Here is a 17,569-nt window from a genome sequence, read left to right on the forward strand (position 1 = left end):
TTAGTTAGGAGAATCCCGAAAATAGGAGTTGGTTGGGTGGCCAACCTCTCTACGTCTTTCGCCCGTCCATAACGGTTTATTTAGTCGTTGGTTGCTTCCTTGACTTGAACAACCCTACAGGCGGCACCGAGGCTTGGATCTTGGCCCACAATCTTGACCTAGTTCCTGGTCGTTTACTCGTTGTCGCCGGTCGCTTGCTTCTACTCACGACCATTTCAGGCGACACATCCTGAGTTGTAAACACGACAATACCTGGCAACACGACATGATCATACGACAAAAGAGTTACGTCATTAGTAAAAAAATGGGATAACAATAATCAGTGTTTTTTTTAATTAAGGGCATGATACATAACGAACGAGACATTTTGCAAATGATCGAGCAACATCGAGTGATCCTTGAACAGTTTGGTGATGACAATATAGAATAGCAACACTAAGCACCCACTGGTGCGGCCGTGCTGGGCGGTGTTGAACCCATCACAAGATCGTGTTGGATTACGACTCACGACTTGCGATGGTATACTGTATACAGGCCGTGATGTACCTTGTCCATGTATCAAATGTCTTCCTGCAATGTAGCAGGCTAGTAATATTTATTTGGTTTTAGGCTTTTAGCCCCATTATAAATTATAATATTATATATATGTCCTTACTTGTCCATTAAGGCTAAAGTTAACTACCATGGAAGTACTTCCTACTATAGCAGGTGAGTTTTTATTTTTGAATTATTTTTCTCATTTATGATGGTTTAAATGGCAAAGGGTCACTTTCCATTTCCATAAAAGGTTTACACATTTCTCCAGCATCATCTGATCTCATGAGAACATTATTAAGAAATGTTGTTAAATTTGGCAAGTCACATAAACAACAACGAACCACACTAGTTACTTTGTAGGAAGAAATCCTTACTACTTTCGTATTTAAAATTAAGTATGCCCTCGTAAAGATAATATGGCGTACAAAAAGATAAAATATGCACAAGTAAAGACTTGTTTATCAAAAGGAGAGTGAAATTATGAGAATAAAAAGCACTTAATTACCCCAGCCTTTAATTCCTCCAATGTAACAATAATTACATTGATTTGAAACAATATATATATTGCTAGCAACTATTACAATGTTGTGTGTAATAATATAGCAAGGTATAACACAAATTTATTCTCCAAATCAACAGTATAGAATTATAGTACTACAAGTCTGTAGTAATATTAATTAATGTTACGTCCAGCTAGCCGCTATATAAAGGCATAGAGGCATGATCCATAGCCTGCAAAAATCAATTCAATATAAGTACGTACACAATGTAAGCATAAAAGAACGCCTAAAAATCGTAAAAAAAAATGTTTTACATCCAATCAATTCAATATATGTTGGAGTAACCTTACTTGGATCAGTTACAACAACGACAGCAGAGTTGGAGAAATCACAGTTGAAGGCGGCGCGGCCGGCTTTCTGATAGTAAAGGTTCATGACAACAGAAGCATGGTTGATTAGATTGGTGGGATAGTAACACGGACCACCCTCTTGAATTATGCTGCAATCAACTCCTATTTGGTTACATGCATATTCAATGTTGTTTCCTAATTCAACCTCATTCGCCGAAGCCTTCGCAACACACCATGTCTTCTACAATCACAATTTACCAAGTAAATTTATTAAACAAACACAAACACAAACACAATTACATGTAAATGTTTTATGTTTTATGTTTTATGTTTGGGGAAGATAGATCAAAACCTGTGAAAAGGTTGGTACATCCTGACCCATAATTCCACCTATATAACTCGAATAAAGGAATACTAGTATTAGCTTCAATTAAATTATTAAAACAAACGTCACTATTAATTTTAAATATAAAGAGTAAATAACAAAACACATCATTTCCGTGTTGAATTAGGGATATTTACCAAGGTTAAAGGAAGAGATTAGGGAAATGAAGCAGAGAAGTGAAAGCAACAAGGTGAAATTTGCCATTGCTTTGAAAATCAACTATTTTTACTGATTAGTGTAATAGGATGTGCTTCTTGTGATAACTGATAAGAGTACAACAAAAGACTAAAAGACTAGGGCTTTATATAGAGGGAGATGATTACTTTTTTTTTAATACCAAGTATATTTTTATTATTTATTAATTAATTATAAATAACTATACTTCAAATAATATGAGAAAGCAAAGAGGCATACAAAGTGAATCAGAATTCAGAAAGGTAAGTTGAAAGGGTAAAAGACTAAAAGCCTTGAACGAAACACAAATAAAGGAATTAATTGTACCAGCCCCTTTTTTTTATTTTTGGTAATTTTAATTTTTTTGGAAAATCAATTTCCTTTTCGGTCAACCATTTCATATTCTTTCTGAACCGTTTCGTAAGATGAAGTTGAAATCAACATTAATTAATTAATGGGAAATTCTCAATGGTAGCCTTATACAATTGCACTTTCTTAATGGTAGCCAAAAAAATATCTTATTATCATTGGTAGCCTTGAGTTTATATTTATTATCAATAACGACATTAAATCTAACCATGGTTAACTAATGGGTAACTTTTTTCTTATTGCTGCCCATTTAAGCCATATATGTACTTAGTACTGCATTAAAAAATAATTATCGTCAATTAAAGGGCAATATTTTTATCATTATTACCGATCTTTAACATTCCTCGTATTTTTTTCCCATATTTTCTTCAAATTCTATCGGAAACAGTTGTGGTGAGGTGCTCTAATGTCGATCTTGTGGTTCAGCAAACACCCGATGCTATAATATTATTGGGTCAATGGGGAAGACAAAGCTGAACTGTTGACCCTAAAGTTTTGATGATGACAAAGCAAACTCCTGACAATTGGTTAAGTTATGTTGCATAATAGGTTCCGAGATCCTTAGAGGGATAATGCTAAGTTAAGGAGATCCTGAGTTGGATAAACTAAGCAACGTGGAATATAAGCAAGTAATTGATCCATGTCAAATACTACATTGAAGATATAATCATTAAGCAAGTTTACAAAGGCGAGATCCTTAGGCGAGTTCCTAAGGCGAGATCCTCATATATTATGTGGATCCTCGATGTTCCAGAGAAGGAACAAATTGGGAAGACTTCGAGTGAAGCTTCTAAAGGTGCAACATGAAGACTACAACATATGAGTTTATGTTTAGGATTTATGTAAGTATTTAATATTGTTTACACGTAATTTGGAACGAAAGGAACCTAAGTATTTTGGTATGTTTTAAATTGAAATATATTAACTGTAATTATAAAAGAGTTTTAAGTTGGAAAATCTTTGTTAATAAATAAAATGAATTTAATTAATAAATGTAAACATAGGATTCTGTTTTCATTCTCCTTGTTTCTCAAGCAAAAGATTTTCCATGATCCTTAAAACTCTCCCACGTATTTCTGTTTAAACGTGCATTTAGTGTTTTGATTTGGTCTCCCTGTTTCTCTCCAACTATGCCCATGTTACTGAGCAGTAACTGTTAGTGGGTAGTTGAGGAGAACATGGGTACCCAACCCTAAGTAAAACTCTCCTATAAAAGGAGAAGAGTTTTAGCTTTTCAAAACACAACTGATTTCTACAAAATCTATCTTAAAGAGCTTAAACGTTTTAAAAGAATCAGTTGGCAAAATAGAGTGTTCCTTGAGTTCCTTATTATTATAAGCTTTATTACGTACTAGAATCTATCTATCATATTGTATTTTGGGTTTAAGGATTGAGTGATCCTTGAGTGACTTAGAGTTAAGTCAAAGAGAGAAAGAGCGACTAAGAGTTTAGTCAAAGAGAGAAACAGTGACTTAGAGTTAAGTCAAAGAGAAAAGGAGCGACTTAGAGTTAAGTCAGAGAGAGAAAGAGTAGCACAGTAATCGAAGGGGATTGCTGTGGGGAACTCGTGTTCGAGAGGAACTCGAGTTAAAGAGTGTATTTGTAATAGAGTTATTGCATTAATACAAAAGAGTAGTGAGGTTTTTCTTGATTAGGGTCAAGAAGGTTCCTCCGTTTTATATCTTTCTTCGCTCATTGTTCTCAGTCTCTTTATTGTTTAAATTCCGCAAGAAACTTACTCAAGTTCCCAAGAAACAATTCACCCCCCCTCTTGTCAAGTGTTCCTACTGAACTATCATGAACCCTCCATAGTGGGCAGTAGTTTACCTTTCAGTATGCTATATTATCTGCAGTTACCCTCTTTCTATTTCATCCATGAGTTGCTTATAGATAATTAGATACCAACCTATAGCTATTAGGCTTTTGGCTTATGTTAACCAAAACGACACATCAACTTTATGGAGTGAAGCCCCATTATGACTCACAGAGTCACATCTCGTGTTTTATGCGGAGTATAATTGTTGGGTGATTAACTATCTTTTTATATACTCCATAGCTGTAATATACGAGGTTTGATAAAGGAATAATGTTGATCTTTGTAGGTAACTTCATGGTGTAATTAGTCTAAAAGGTTCAACAAAGATGGTAGATTTAGAGAAGAAGAGGGAGGAAGAGAAGGAGAGGCCCTAAGAGGGACGAAGAAGGACCCAAATTTTGGGCTTTTTTGTTTTTATTTTTATCTTTGGATGGGATCAAGTAAAAATTTATTGGTCTTATTGTAATTTAATCATTTTTTAGTTAACCATGGTTAGATTTAGTGTCATTGTTGATAATAAATACAAATACAAGGCTACTAATCATAATACAAACAAATACAAGGCTACTAATGATAATAAGAATATTTTTTGGCTACCATTGAAAAAGTGCAATTATATAGGGTCACCATTGAGAATTTTTCCCTTAATTAATTAATATTTAAAAACATGTAACACAAATTCTTATTTACATGTGTTGTAGAATAAATATTGTACAACGGATTAAAAGTTAAGTTTAAGAGATTAAAAATTATCCTTATATATATATAAGTTATATACTACTCCCTCCGTTTCTTTTTGTTGTATCCGTTTCCATTTTAAGCGTTTCATATTGTTGTATCCATTTAGAATCTATTCTATTTTTGGACATACATTTTATCCTAAAATACCCTTACATTTTCTCTCAAAAAAAAAAATACCCTTACATTTCTATCTAATTACCAAAATACCTAAAGATTCTACCCATATTTCCACCTAATTTTCCCCACCATAATATTTACGGATTTTTCATGAAATACCCCTCAATTTTCACGAAATTCACCAAATGCCCCTCAACTTTCAGAAATTCACCAAATGCCCCTCACATTTAATATAATACCCAAACTACCCTTACTAATGACGCGCCGTTAGTCCGCCGTTAGTCTGCCGTTAGCCTACTTTTCTAATTCACCAAATGCCCCTACACTGTAACTTATTTCACCAAATACCCCTATTTTAAAATATAATTCACCAAATGCCCAAATGTAAAAATTACCTTTTTAAAGCCCATCGGCTAGTTTTATGGGATTGAAAAATAGCCGTAGCTTATTGTTTTAGTATAAATAACCCTGTTCTGAGTGTTTATTTAGTCACCAAATTGTTTTGTTGTAGTTTCATCTCATTTTGTGTCATGAGTTATCATTCAAAATCATCATCCACACATAATGAGTCCACATATGTTAGAGTCCCAAATAAAATCTGTTATCGTGGGAGGAAATTTGTCATTCGTAGCTCCGATACAACACTCATTCCACAAAGGGTATACTACAAGTGTGATCCAAGCAACAATGGCGAATATGCTTAAATATGATGTTTTTTTATCAATACTACATATTGTTTCAGTATATCTGTCACTATATGAAGTTATTTTTGAATGGTGAATATGATCATTATGATGTTTTTGAATGGTGAATATGCTTAATCTAGTTTGATAAATGATGTTTTTTTGTGTGTTGAATATGCTTAATCTGTTGCTGATATTTTTAGTACACTTTATTTCTGACACATCTAAAAATATTAGCAATAGAAATGCTAGATTGATTACAATTTCATGAGGAAGTAGTTTAGTTCCCAAATATGGAGTAATTAACAAGAGAAATACGCAACAAGGCAACACAAGTAAGCATCACGAGTAGCTGCTTCAATTAGTTGTAAAGACAACATAGTAGCACCCCAACTTCCTAGAGGTGCTGCAGGACCTTTAAGCACGTACAAAAACAATTCTTTACCCGGTGTAAATAGATTCGTCAAATATTGCAATCCAAATATTTTGAACTTTTCATTGGTCTGTTTTTTATCCTGTTTAACAGTTACAACCAATTCACGCAAATTAAAAGCATTCCTGCATTGAATCCCATAATCTCTGTTCAACGCTTTAAGACAGTTGTTCATTTTAACAGCAACAAAGGTAAGCTCTTGTCTTTGGAAGAACTAAGCCAGTGAACAAATAGGTTTATTAATCCGCAACAACTGGATAATCAAGCAATTGTCGAAGAAAAACAGCTTCACTATGGCAACTTTTTCAGCAAGTTGGTGTTTGGTGTCATCTTGACAGTAGTGTCTTTCGATGTCTAGTCCTATTATGGACATGTGGTTGTCGCTAGAGCTACGGATTTTTGACATCAACTTCCCCAAACTATGATTAAGCTCAGTTATGGTGCAAACTAATGTTGTATTCGCATCTAATAATAAAAAGACTCTCACTTGTCTTTAAAAAAATGGAGAGAGAGAACCCAACCCCAACCAAACCCCAACCCCAACCAATGGACAATTGTTAGCCGGAGAAATCACAGAAACGCCACCAATAAATTAGCACGGAGAACCTGCTTCATCAATTTCCTCCCCCATAACACCAGCCGACAAGGACTGTTCCTTCTTTTCGGCCGACATACACATGCCCAAAGACTAGCCGTTGGGCTTTAAAAATGTAATTTTTACATTTGGGCATTTGGTGAATTATATTTTAAAATAGGGGTATTTGGTGAAATAAGTTACATTGTAGGGGCATTTGGTGAATTAGAAAAGTAGGCTAACGGCGGACTAACGTCGTGTCATTAGTAAGGGTAGTTTGGGTATTATATTAAAGGTGAGGGGCATTTGGTGAATTTCTGAAAGTTGAGGGGCATTTGGTGAATTTCGTGAAAATTGAGGGGTATTTCATGAAAAATCCGTAATATTTAATTCTTTTACATTCCCCATATACCCACTCTCTCACCTCCTTTATCACCCATCATTATCACTCCTCTCTCTTACCTTATTTCTTTACTAGTCTTATATGCACGCGATGCGTGCGAGATTACATAAAAACTTAAAAAAATGTGTTATCACACCTTTGTTTCCGAATGCTGAAAATACATTTCCATGACACAATTACGTTCATTAAGCTACATAAACGTAATCAAATTTCTTTTTACTATTAAACACAATATGAACCGATTAAAATCAAGAGAGTATATCATGTGTATTACATTATCAGATTTATCACACCAAGAATTATAATCATATGTATCTGCAATGGATATTACACCTTTTTTTTTTAACTCACATGAGTCATGTTTCGAGCAAACACCATAGAAACATTGCGCGCATTCATCTTGTTCATATGTTCAAACTTGTGCAACTATAGCCATCAGATTGACAGCCCAATCCAGAAGAGTCCATTAACTACTGAATCAACACCAATCCGATAAACTCAGCAACAAAGGAATTGTAATAATGCAAAATTGCAAATTGCAAATGATAAGAGCTGAGCGGCACAAAACCATAAATGGATATCACCAATCATCATAACTCCAGTGGCAGCAACCTGTCAATTCAAACAACCAAATTCAAAGCATCAACACACAAATGCAATCAAAATTCAAATACAATGGCATTAAACAACCAAATTCAAAAGAATTAAAAATGCAATAAAAAATCAAACACTATGGCATTAAACAACCAAATTCAAAGAATTAACACAAAAATGTAATCAAAATTAAAACACAATGCATTTAAACAACAAAAAGAAAGTTTTTTTGGTCTGCTTTAGAAAATTAACTTTCAGTGGGATGATCAAGTTTTTTTTTGCTAGGGATGCAATGGGTGTTGGAAACATTCAGTGGGATGATCAAGTTGCGGCTTATGCTCAACAATATGCCAACCAACGAATCAGTGATTACGTCTTGCAACATTCTGGTGGACCCTATGGAAAGAACATTGTCGGTGGCTGTGAAACTGAAGAATTCTTAGATCTAAATTTTAAAAGGGATCAATTGATACCTTGTATTTGGCAATCTCCTCCCCAACTTCCTTCAAATCACCCTTGGTAAAGATCAACCCAACAGTTCCTTGCAAAAATCCAAACAAAATCCAATCACTACCATCTACTTCTGATTTCAATCAAGGTATACCAAATCATAGTTTAACCATAGGTTATTTATGCTAAACAATCTAGTCCGAGTAAATCCGTACAACTAACAATACTGTCTCTTTCTTTATCTGCAAATATTAGTTAAAACATCCTAAAACCTAATTTAGGCCACTTGCTCAAGAGTAATTGCAGTTTTTTAGAAATTAACCATAACAAAAGAATAATAGCAAACACAAAATTATCAAATAAATGCATCTATTCTTTTCAAGCATACAAAAATATCAAAGCAACAAAAGCGAATTGTTGAATTCATAACAAATTTCGTTCTTGAACAAATCGAAGAATAAAAAACCTTAAAGAATAATTGTAGATTTTAGCTAAAACATCCAACACCTAATTTAGGCCACTTGCTCAAGAGTAATTGCAGATTTTAGAAATTAACCCTAACAAAAGAATAATAGCAAACACAAAATTATCAAATCAAAATGCATCTATACGATTCAAGAATGCAAACAGATCAAATCAACAACAGGGAAATGTCGAATTCATAACATATTTCGTTGTTGAACAAATTGAAGATTCAAAAAATTCAAATGTGCAATATTTTTAACCTTTTTCAGATTTCAGAAATTCCAAAATGAAAAAAAAAACTGACCTTTTTTTCAACCTTGGAAGAATCCTCAATCCATAGCTACTGGCTGCTACCTTCTGATTTTGAATCAAACTAAACTCACGAAATAAACCAAAATCAAAATTCATAGCTGATCTATTGGGAATATATTTATCCAAATCAAATAGTTTTTCATTCAAATCATCACAAAAACACAAAATTTCAGTAAAAATTAACCTAATTTTAACAATAAATCATATAAGTCGGATAGAGAATTAAGCAATTGATAATACGAAGAAAACCCAGATTAATCAACTACATAGAAAAGATTATCAATAAAAGTGTTAATAATACGAAGAAAACCCAGATATTGGGATTAATCAAAGAATTTCCGGTTCCAAAGAAACTTACCGATCTTCGCAGGTACACTACTGTAGCCGGAGCCGAAGAAATCTCCGGTGGATTCAAAGAAATTTCCGATCTTCGCATCCATTATTGGTGCCCAAGAAATTTATATTTTAAAAAATTATTGGTGCCCTAGAGATTTGGGATGAACAAAAATTAGGTCTCGAATTTTTCAATTAGATCTCGATTTTTTTTTCGATTTTATGGAATTTTTCGAACAGGAAGCAAATCAAAGAAGAGGATGTGAGGGAGGAGAGAGAAAACGGGAGGGAAGAGAGAGGTGAAGACGGGAGGGAGGAGAGCAGAAGTTGAGAGAGCGAGAGGATGATGAAGTTGAGAGAGGCAACGAAGAGGTTTCGAATGTCGCAGCGAAGAAGGAAACAACGAAGAGGGTGATAATAAGTTTTACGCGATGGGGTTGGGAGCAATAAGAGGGGGTATTTTAGTCTTTTTTATGGTGGACACGAAAAGTTAAGTTACTAAAATAACCTTAGGAGCTGGCTTATATAATAGAGATTATTGTTTTCTCACTCCTTTATTTATTATAATCTCTTACAACCAATCACTAGTAGAAAAAACCCTTATTGCAGCGGGCTTTTAGACCCCTGTTGCAGCGTACATCGTATGCTGCAACTGGGGGGCCTGCAACAAGTCTGAACTTGTTGCAGCGTACAAGTTCGCTGCAAAAAGTGATTTGTTGCAGCGGGCTTTTAGATGTACGCTGCAACAAGTGCCAAAAAATTGGCAAAAATTTGGACTTGTTGCAGCGTACATATATATGTACGCTACAAAAGACTCAACTTTTTGCAGCGTACATTTATTTGTACGCTGCAACAAGTCTGAATTTTTGCGAAATTTTTTTCCCTTGTTGCAGCGTACAATATATATGTACGCTGCAACAAAGCACTTTTGGCGGGAAAATTCTAATTTTGTTTAGGGATACCTAGAGTGCCTTGCACCAAATATAGAAACCTGTCAAAACAATAATAGAATAACGCAACCTGTATAACAAATATAAAAACAACAACTGGAGTTTTGTATACTATATATCCCAAAACCAAATTAAGTGCGCATATTACATTTAAATATATGTTCCAATTTCAACATAAACATACATTTTAATATAAAATTTATTCTATAACAACTAAACCAACTCGATCAAGCGCGCTAAAGCCAATAATAAATACTTGCTTGTAAAAAACTTGGCCCATTTCTCACGAACCACATCAAATTCCTCGCATAAGGCGCAATCCTCGGAGTGTAGACCTTTACAAAAACAGAAATTTAAATTAAACATTAGATTAAATACAAATTAAATATCACATTTTAACATTCAAGAAACTAATGACAATGTCCTAATAGTCTAAAATGAGTCCTTAGGTTCTTTAGTTCAAAGTTAGGAGCGAAAATGTCATTTTAGCCTAAATATGACCTATAATGACCCAATGAGCCTATAGGTGCATAAATAGATTGGAACGAGTCTTAGATCGTTAAAATTATGCATATTAAACATGTAATAAGTTTTAAATGAGTCCTTAGGTTCTTTATTTTAAAGTTGGGAGCGAAAATGCCTTATTTTAGCCTAGATATGACCTATAACGATCAAACAAGCATTAAATGGGTATAAGTAGATTAGAATAAGTCCTAGAAACTCAAAACTAAGCTTATTAATCATATAATAATTTTAAAATGAGTCCTTAGGTTCTTAAGTTCAAAGTTGGGAGCGAAAATGTTATTTTAGCCTAAATATGACCTAAAACGACACAATGAGCCTTAAATGGGCATAAATGGATTGGAATGAGTCCTAGAAAGTTAAAACTAGAATATAAAACATTTAGTAGGTTTAAAATGAGTCCTTAGGTTCTTTAGTTCATAGTTGGCCTCCTTAACTGACACTTCAATATTAAAATTAAAATTACTTGTGGACCTGGTCTAGATGTTGTCTAGGAAGAATTCACACGGAATCTCTATGGAACCTTACTATCTTATCACTATCTCAGTCCTTAAATATTTAGTCGGTAACGTTGTGAGGGGGGAGAAGAATATTGATCGGTAAAATAAATATTTAATTACGTAATCCGTCCAAGTCACCTTGCTAATACTTATTACTACCACCTCCGTTTTAAAATAGCCTTTACACTTTCTGGGTTAATCGATTTCTTTACTTTGTGTTTTATTATACGGAGTATGTTTGAAGATGAACATTTATTATGTTAAAATGTCTTTCCTCCAAATGATGGGTGCCGGAGTCTGGAAGGCTCTACAACACATCCACACTGGTAGAAGGCAGATATGTCGAAATGTTGCAGAAGCGGTCAACAAATGCTGAGACAAAACACTTAAAAGTACTTGGACCTTTTAATCTTGTGGAATTGAAAAGCGGAAGTGGAAGACAGAGACATGAATGCCTAGAAATGGGTAGATAAACAAGAGGAAGGATCTGTGATATATGTATCACCAACATCGCTGAGTTACGAGCGGATCAAGGAATTGGCAATAGGATTGGAAAGAAGCAGACAAAAGTTTGTATGGGTGCTTAGAAACTCCGATACAGTTGATGTTTTTGAACAAGGTGAAGAGAGAAGTCATCAACTACCACAAGGGTATGAAGAGAGAGTGAAAAACAGAGGAATTGTGGTAACAGACTGGGCAAAACAAGTAGAAATTCTAGCTCATCCCTCTGACAGGTGGGTTTATGAGTCATTGTTGCGTTGAGACTTGAGAGTATAAGCATGGCCTATGCATTCTGAGCAGCCAAGCAACGTAACACCCTATTGGTAACGGATGTTCTAAAAATCGGTACACTGATGAGAGATTGGGCACACCGTGATCAGTTGGGTAACATCAACCACTATAGACTTATAGAGCATGCAGTCAACACATTGATGACTACAGATTATGAGGAGAAGAGCTACTGAACTTGGTGATGCTAATCAAGGATCCCTTGCTAAAGGTGGTAATGCTCACTCTGAAATCCATTCTGAATTAGACATGCTTCAGCAAAAGAAACCGTGGATAGTCAGGATTTCAATTTTGTTTTTCTAATTATTCATCTGGAAACTTACTTCATATGTTGCAATATGTTTTTAATACTATGATTAATTATGTGTGCTTCTTTTCTTACATTTTCTTTTGCAAGCAAAAATTACTACAATGCCATATTTCTAAGATCTGAAATCAATGCAGATACAGATACTTTTTAGCATAAAACATACCAAGTATTCAATAGATGTACCTGTGCGGTTGTGCCATTCCGTAGTCTAAAATCCCAGAAACCTACCAAATCCAGTGCCGATGTCATATTCATGTCACCTGTACGGACCAGTGCACCAAACCAAGGAGCCTATCTCTCTGTCATCCAAAGTCCAAACACAAGAATTTTGCCGTGTCATCACAAAACTCTAGATTGCAGCTATCCTCCTGATATCAAAACAGAAAACTCTTGCAGAGTTACTTACAGCCCAGCTAAGAAGTACTCCCATAAACAGAACGCGAGATTTGTTCTATGCTCCACTTCTATCAACAGAAACCAAAGATACACAAGCAACTAAATGCCTGGTTTACTAAAAGATATTTTTTCAAACACGAGCAAAGTAGATCACCGTTTTGTTACTTGAGAAAGAGATAAAGAAAATAGAAACAAAACAACAACAAAAACTCCATTCAATAGGAAAACACACAGGAGTTTTGTTTAGTAGTACATAATAGAATAACATAGGCCCATCAACTCATTGAGCCATCATACAAGAAAACATAAAGCAGCAGGTATGGTTATACGCCAAACATTCTCAACCCCTTATTTTAACAGCCAAGGATAAAGATGGGGGAGCTCAACTTAAAAACTGAAAAGTAATCATCTTATTCCTCATCATGGTGCCTGCATTGGTGGTGGTGGTTCCTCTGACGGCGTTTCTCATCATCATCAGAATCAGAATTATTTCCACCCTGCCAATTTTGAAAGGAAATAATGGTAAGTGATTGCCACGTCCTAGAAAGTTCACTACATTGTTGACCAAATGTCATACACAAGATAGAGATCAAGCCATCTAACTTTACAATCCCGTCGGGAGGGGAAAGAAAAGATAGTAATCACACCATATAAGTTCAGGTCAATAATTCGCCCTGTTATACAAAGAATATTAACAGAAGGATCAAGATTTTTCCAGAAAACCCTTTGTTTCTTCTTCTGGACACATGTTTTTCAACAAGGAGGATTTAGTTTCTTAATGTTTTATGTTACTAAACAGATAAAGATTTCATGCGATTCCGCCATCAGAATCAAAGGAAAGGTAAAGCAGTCAAATTCTTGCACTGGTGCTACTGTAGTGAACAAGTAAAAAGAAGCAGAGGACAGGCGTCACCAAAATAAATGCTAGAGTGTTGCAGAATCATATTTTGTACTCCGTACTAGAACTTCTTCTGTCCAGAAATGTTGTCACATTGCTCTAAACTCTTTTAATCAAAGACCCCTTGCAATACATATCAGTGATATGACTACTATTTCCTGATGGAGGGAGTAATAATCAAGTCAAAGCCACGCCAGAAGGAACCTTGCACAATCCCAAAGTTTGTATGCACACAGAGGGCCGCATCGAATTTTAAATGAATGTGACGAGGAAAAAAGAAAGACTATCTCAATTAAACTGAGAGAATACAAAAGCAAAGATGCAGCTGAATTGTAAAATCACCTCAGATAAGGCAACGGACAATGATTGGACAATAAGCGAAGCTGGAAATATCACATTGCTGATCAATTTATCTAGCGCAGTTACTAGGAAAATGAATTCAGATCACCAAGTACTAAGGATTGAGCCAGAAACGAGATCCTTAATCATATTATTAGCTGTCATCTTATTCCAATCGTCTCTTCATCCCAGTTTTCCAAATCACCAAATATTCAAAATATGAAATTAAAAGCTCATATATATTGGTTTTGAAGCAGTAACGTGGCAAGATGGTACTTGAGAATGTTGGGGGAGTGTATTCCAGACTGGAAATGGGAGAAAAGGCGTAAGCGAGGGAGCAGAGACAGATTCATCATCCAGATGTTTCTCCGAGAATACTCAGTAATCATATCCTAATCCCAAAATTTTAGACACACCATTTCACTTGCCTGAGCTCTGGACACTCAGTTATCATCATCCTCGTCCCAAGAGTAGCAATACCTTAGGGAACTTATGTTAAACAAACATATGTATTCAATATATATATATATATAGCTAAATCACTAGTAGGTGCTTTAACTTATTCCTAGACCAAATTCAACTATGGCTAAGTTACTAGATTCAAGGCTAAACAACTACTGAGTAATTGACTTCTAAATTCTACTAGTGATTCCACATCGCCACCAGTCTACGTTCAACAATGGCTATTCCACTAAAATCTAATTGACTCTGCATTCTGCATCTGTTTTATTTTTCTAATTTTCTCTATGAATATGTGGTTCGAGATGGTTGAGCCGTTGAGGTATTATGAGACTCTGGGTAAATATTGAAGTGTCAGTTAAGGAGGCCACACCCTTGTCTGAGTGTCTTAGAACCCAGAGAAGAAAAAGAATAGTGGAAGGAACATAGGTTATCTTTTTGCAAGTATTCAGAGAAGAAATATTTCAATCGTAATCAACAAAAAACCAACAAAATGACAGATTTTATACCTCTTCGGTCATCTCAAAACCCAGAGCCCTGCAACGATGCAGTTTTAGGTCAGGTAACTGTGTTAAGTGTGTAGTGGTATATCAAAACCTTAGGATTTACAAAGAATAATACCTCATAGCAACATTCAACTCCTTAGCATCAATAGTTCCTGAAAATAACAATTTGAATCAAACAGGAGAGATTGCGAGAACAAACTAAATGGTTTGACATATAAAATTCGAAACACTAAACAGATTCAAAACCTGAGCCATCAGTGTCAAACAGTTCAAAAGCTTCCTTTATCTCTTGCCTCTTCTGTTGAGTGAGACCATGATGACGCCCACGTGGCTTATCTTTCCTCACCGTCCTAGCACTTGACTGATAGTATTTACCAAATCAAGAAAATCAAAGTCAACAAAATTCACTAGAAAAATACACACCAACATCTAACAGATATTTCACTACTTAGAGCACACTATTGGCCGGTGTCTCAGTTCCTATCCAAACAGTTCGAACTCAAGACGGTCTAATAACTCAATTAATTCTTACACACTAACAGGAAACTAACCAGCTATATATCGTGCCAGTAAGAATAGAAACAGATACATAAACAAAACACAAATAAAGCAGAACCATAGTAAAAGCATATACTAAATAGAAAATCATCAAAGTGATATAGTAATTCATAGGGTACCAAATATTATCCACTTTAGGGTTGACATTCAAAATCGGAAAAAAAATCGGAAAAAAATAAAACCCTAACAATCAAAATCGGAAAAAATGTATCAATTAACACAAAAAATAAGAATAATTTATATAATCAAACCCTAAAAATACGAAATTAGGGGAAAAATCAAGAATTGACTAAAAGAAAACCCTAAAAATACGAAATTAGGGGGAGATGAGGCGAGAACACAGACCCATCGGCGAAGACAGCGACGCAGGGCCGAGCAACGCCTGAGTTGCTGAGTTCGACGGCTGAGTTCGACGGCGGCTGAGTTCGAAGGCTGAGGTCGAAGGCCAGATGCTTGGAGAGAAGGAGTCGAGCAAATTTTCACAAAAACCAAGACGAATTGTCACCCAATTTCAACAATTACTTGCAAAAAACCCAAAAAAACCACGAATTAGAGAGAGAAAGAGAGCAGATGAAGAAGAAGAAGAATGAGGAGGTGAGAGAGTACGCAGGGAAAGCTGAGGGAAGAAGAGGGAGTACTGAGCGTGGAAATGGTCCTTAGGTTTGAGATGAAATGTTAAAATTTTTTATTGCAGGGGGCTTTTATCTGTACGCTGCAAAATAAATGGGCTATTGCAGGGGGCTTTTACTTTGTACGCTGCAAAAAACTCTCTTGCTGCGGGCAATTAATTTGTACGCTGCAACAACCCTTTATAAAGTTTGACCCGCGTTGACCTACTGGTTGTTGAAGCGTATTATTACATGTACGCTGCAACAAGGGGGTTGCAACAGGGGTTTTTTCTACTAGTGAATAATTTCTCTTACACCCAATCATTACACTTATACCCATACAAACCAATATTCCAATTTTCTTAAAAACCACACCAGATTCCAAATGGATACATCAAAAAGAAATGGAGGGAGTACCTCCGTTTAAGAAAGTTCTTTACGCTTTGGAAAATGTGTCCAATGTATAAAACTTTGACCGTAAATTCTCACTATTACATACATCAAAATTTTACATGTAAGATCTTGTTAAATTGGTCTCGGGATGTATAAAATTTATCACTTAACTTTTTAAAATGTTTATCTATCAATTTTTTTTAATAAATATAAAGTTAATTAAAACATATTAAAAGTTATAAAAAGTTGGGTAAAAGTTATCGTATTGTAAATAAATTTATTGTACACCTCGTGTGTGCAATGTCTTTTGTATTCAATTTAATATGTTACACATATAAGATGTATAATAAATTTATTGTAAATTAGACTAAGTTTTATCCTGTTTTTTTGTAACTTTTAACTTTTATAATATTAAAAAAAAAATTGATGGATAAACATTTAAAAGGGTGAATTGTTACATTTAGTTTTTGTATTATAATATTTGTGAAATTTTTTATCACTAAAAGTATATAACTTTTATATTATATCAGGGTAATTTATAAGCATTTTGGGTTAATTTTTACTGCGATGAACAATATTCATGGTTGTTAAACTCTCAATCTGGATCTTACGATCTAAACACACGCCACGATCCGGATCTTCCTAAATAGTTGTCTTGTAACACAGGGCTAATTCTGCTACTTGGCGCTAAAACAACACATCCCTTGCAGAAATACTCCGTCGCCCCCATGATCACTAACCACCCCGACGGAGGATCGATTCCTAATGATGGCCCCAAGCCACAACTTCACAAGGCCAATCGCCTCCGAAAATGCACCCAAACTCAGGACTAGGATCCAATATACCTGCCTGTGACACTCAAAATGATGAATGTCTCAGCACGCCTTCGGGCAACTATTCGGACTCGAAAGAAGCCCCACTAAGGGAAAAGCCGAAATAATGACTCTGGCACTGCAAGATGAGGAATTTGATCCCACCAAGCTGATTACACCCTCTCCAAATCTGACCGCGCAACTTAACTGGGGCTGGCGCAAGACCTTCAAATGGACCAACGCCAAAGGAATAAAATATAAAGTGTCCGCCGGAGAAGGCCAAATGTTCGACG

At 35.2% G+C, this 17,569-nt stretch overlaps 1 protein-coding gene, 1 long non-coding RNA gene and 1 pseudogene across 3 annotated transcripts; 1 reads left to right on the forward strand and 2 right to left on the reverse strand.

The window, feature by feature from the left end:
- Positions 1 to 1,015: 1,015 nt before the first annotated feature.
- On the reverse strand, positions 1,016 to 2,074 carry LOC110789765 (major pollen allergen Ole e 10-like). 2 transcript variants are annotated; one of them, XM_056828766.1, is made up of 4 exons: positions 1,910 to 2,074; positions 1,740 to 1,777; positions 1,388 to 1,625; positions 1,016 to 1,269 (listed from the first exon to the last, which is right to left on the reverse strand). In XM_056828766.1, the coding sequence occupies exons 1-4, from the start codon at positions 1,974 to 1,976 to the stop codon at positions 1,238 to 1,240; spliced, it is 375 nt and encodes a 124-aa protein (XP_056684744.1). In that variant the 5' UTR covers positions 1,977 to 2,074; the 3' UTR covers positions 1,016 to 1,237. The 2 variants fall into 2 exon arrangements, with proteins under 2 accessions (XP_056684744.1, XP_056684743.1); XM_056828765.1 differs by having other exon boundaries at positions 1,388 to 1,628; positions 1,910 to 2,063.
- A 7,593-nt stretch (positions 2,075 to 9,667) lies between these two features.
- On the forward strand, positions 9,668 to 12,300 carry LOC110805753 (zeatin O-glucosyltransferase-like; annotated as a pseudogene).
- A 2,399-nt stretch (positions 12,301 to 14,699) lies between these two features.
- On the reverse strand, positions 14,700 to 15,686 carry LOC110805752 (uncharacterized). Its single transcript, XR_002538101.2, has 3 exons — positions 15,152 to 15,686; positions 15,021 to 15,057; positions 14,700 to 14,936 (listed from the first exon to the last, which is right to left on the reverse strand). It is a non-coding gene; the product is annotated as an uncharacterized lncRNA (long non-coding RNA).
- Between the last annotated feature and the right edge of the window lie 1,883 nt (positions 15,687 to 17,569).

Source organism: Spinacia oleracea, chromosome 5 (genome assembly GCF_020520425.1).
Source record: "Spinacia oleracea cultivar Varoflay chromosome 5, BTI_SOV_V1, whole genome shotgun sequence".
NCBI classification, from domain to species: domain Eukaryota; kingdom Viridiplantae; phylum Streptophyta; class Magnoliopsida; order Caryophyllales; family Amaranthaceae; genus Spinacia; species Spinacia oleracea.

Bases quoted from the DNA above. Each gene is read 5' to 3' on its own strand.
- LOC110789765 (XM_056828765.1), bottom strand. From the start codon at position 1,976: ATGGCAAATTTCACCTTGTTGCTTTCACTTCTCTGCTTCATTTCCCTA. The intron at 1,778-1,909 runs GTAAATATCCCT...CGAGTTATATAG, and splicing joins AATCTCTTCCTTTAACCTTG to GTGGAATTATGGGTCAGGAT. The intron at 1,270-1,387 runs GTAAGGTTACTC...TGATTTTTGCAG, and splicing joins CGTTGTTGTAACTGATCCAA to GCTATGGATCATGCCTCTAT.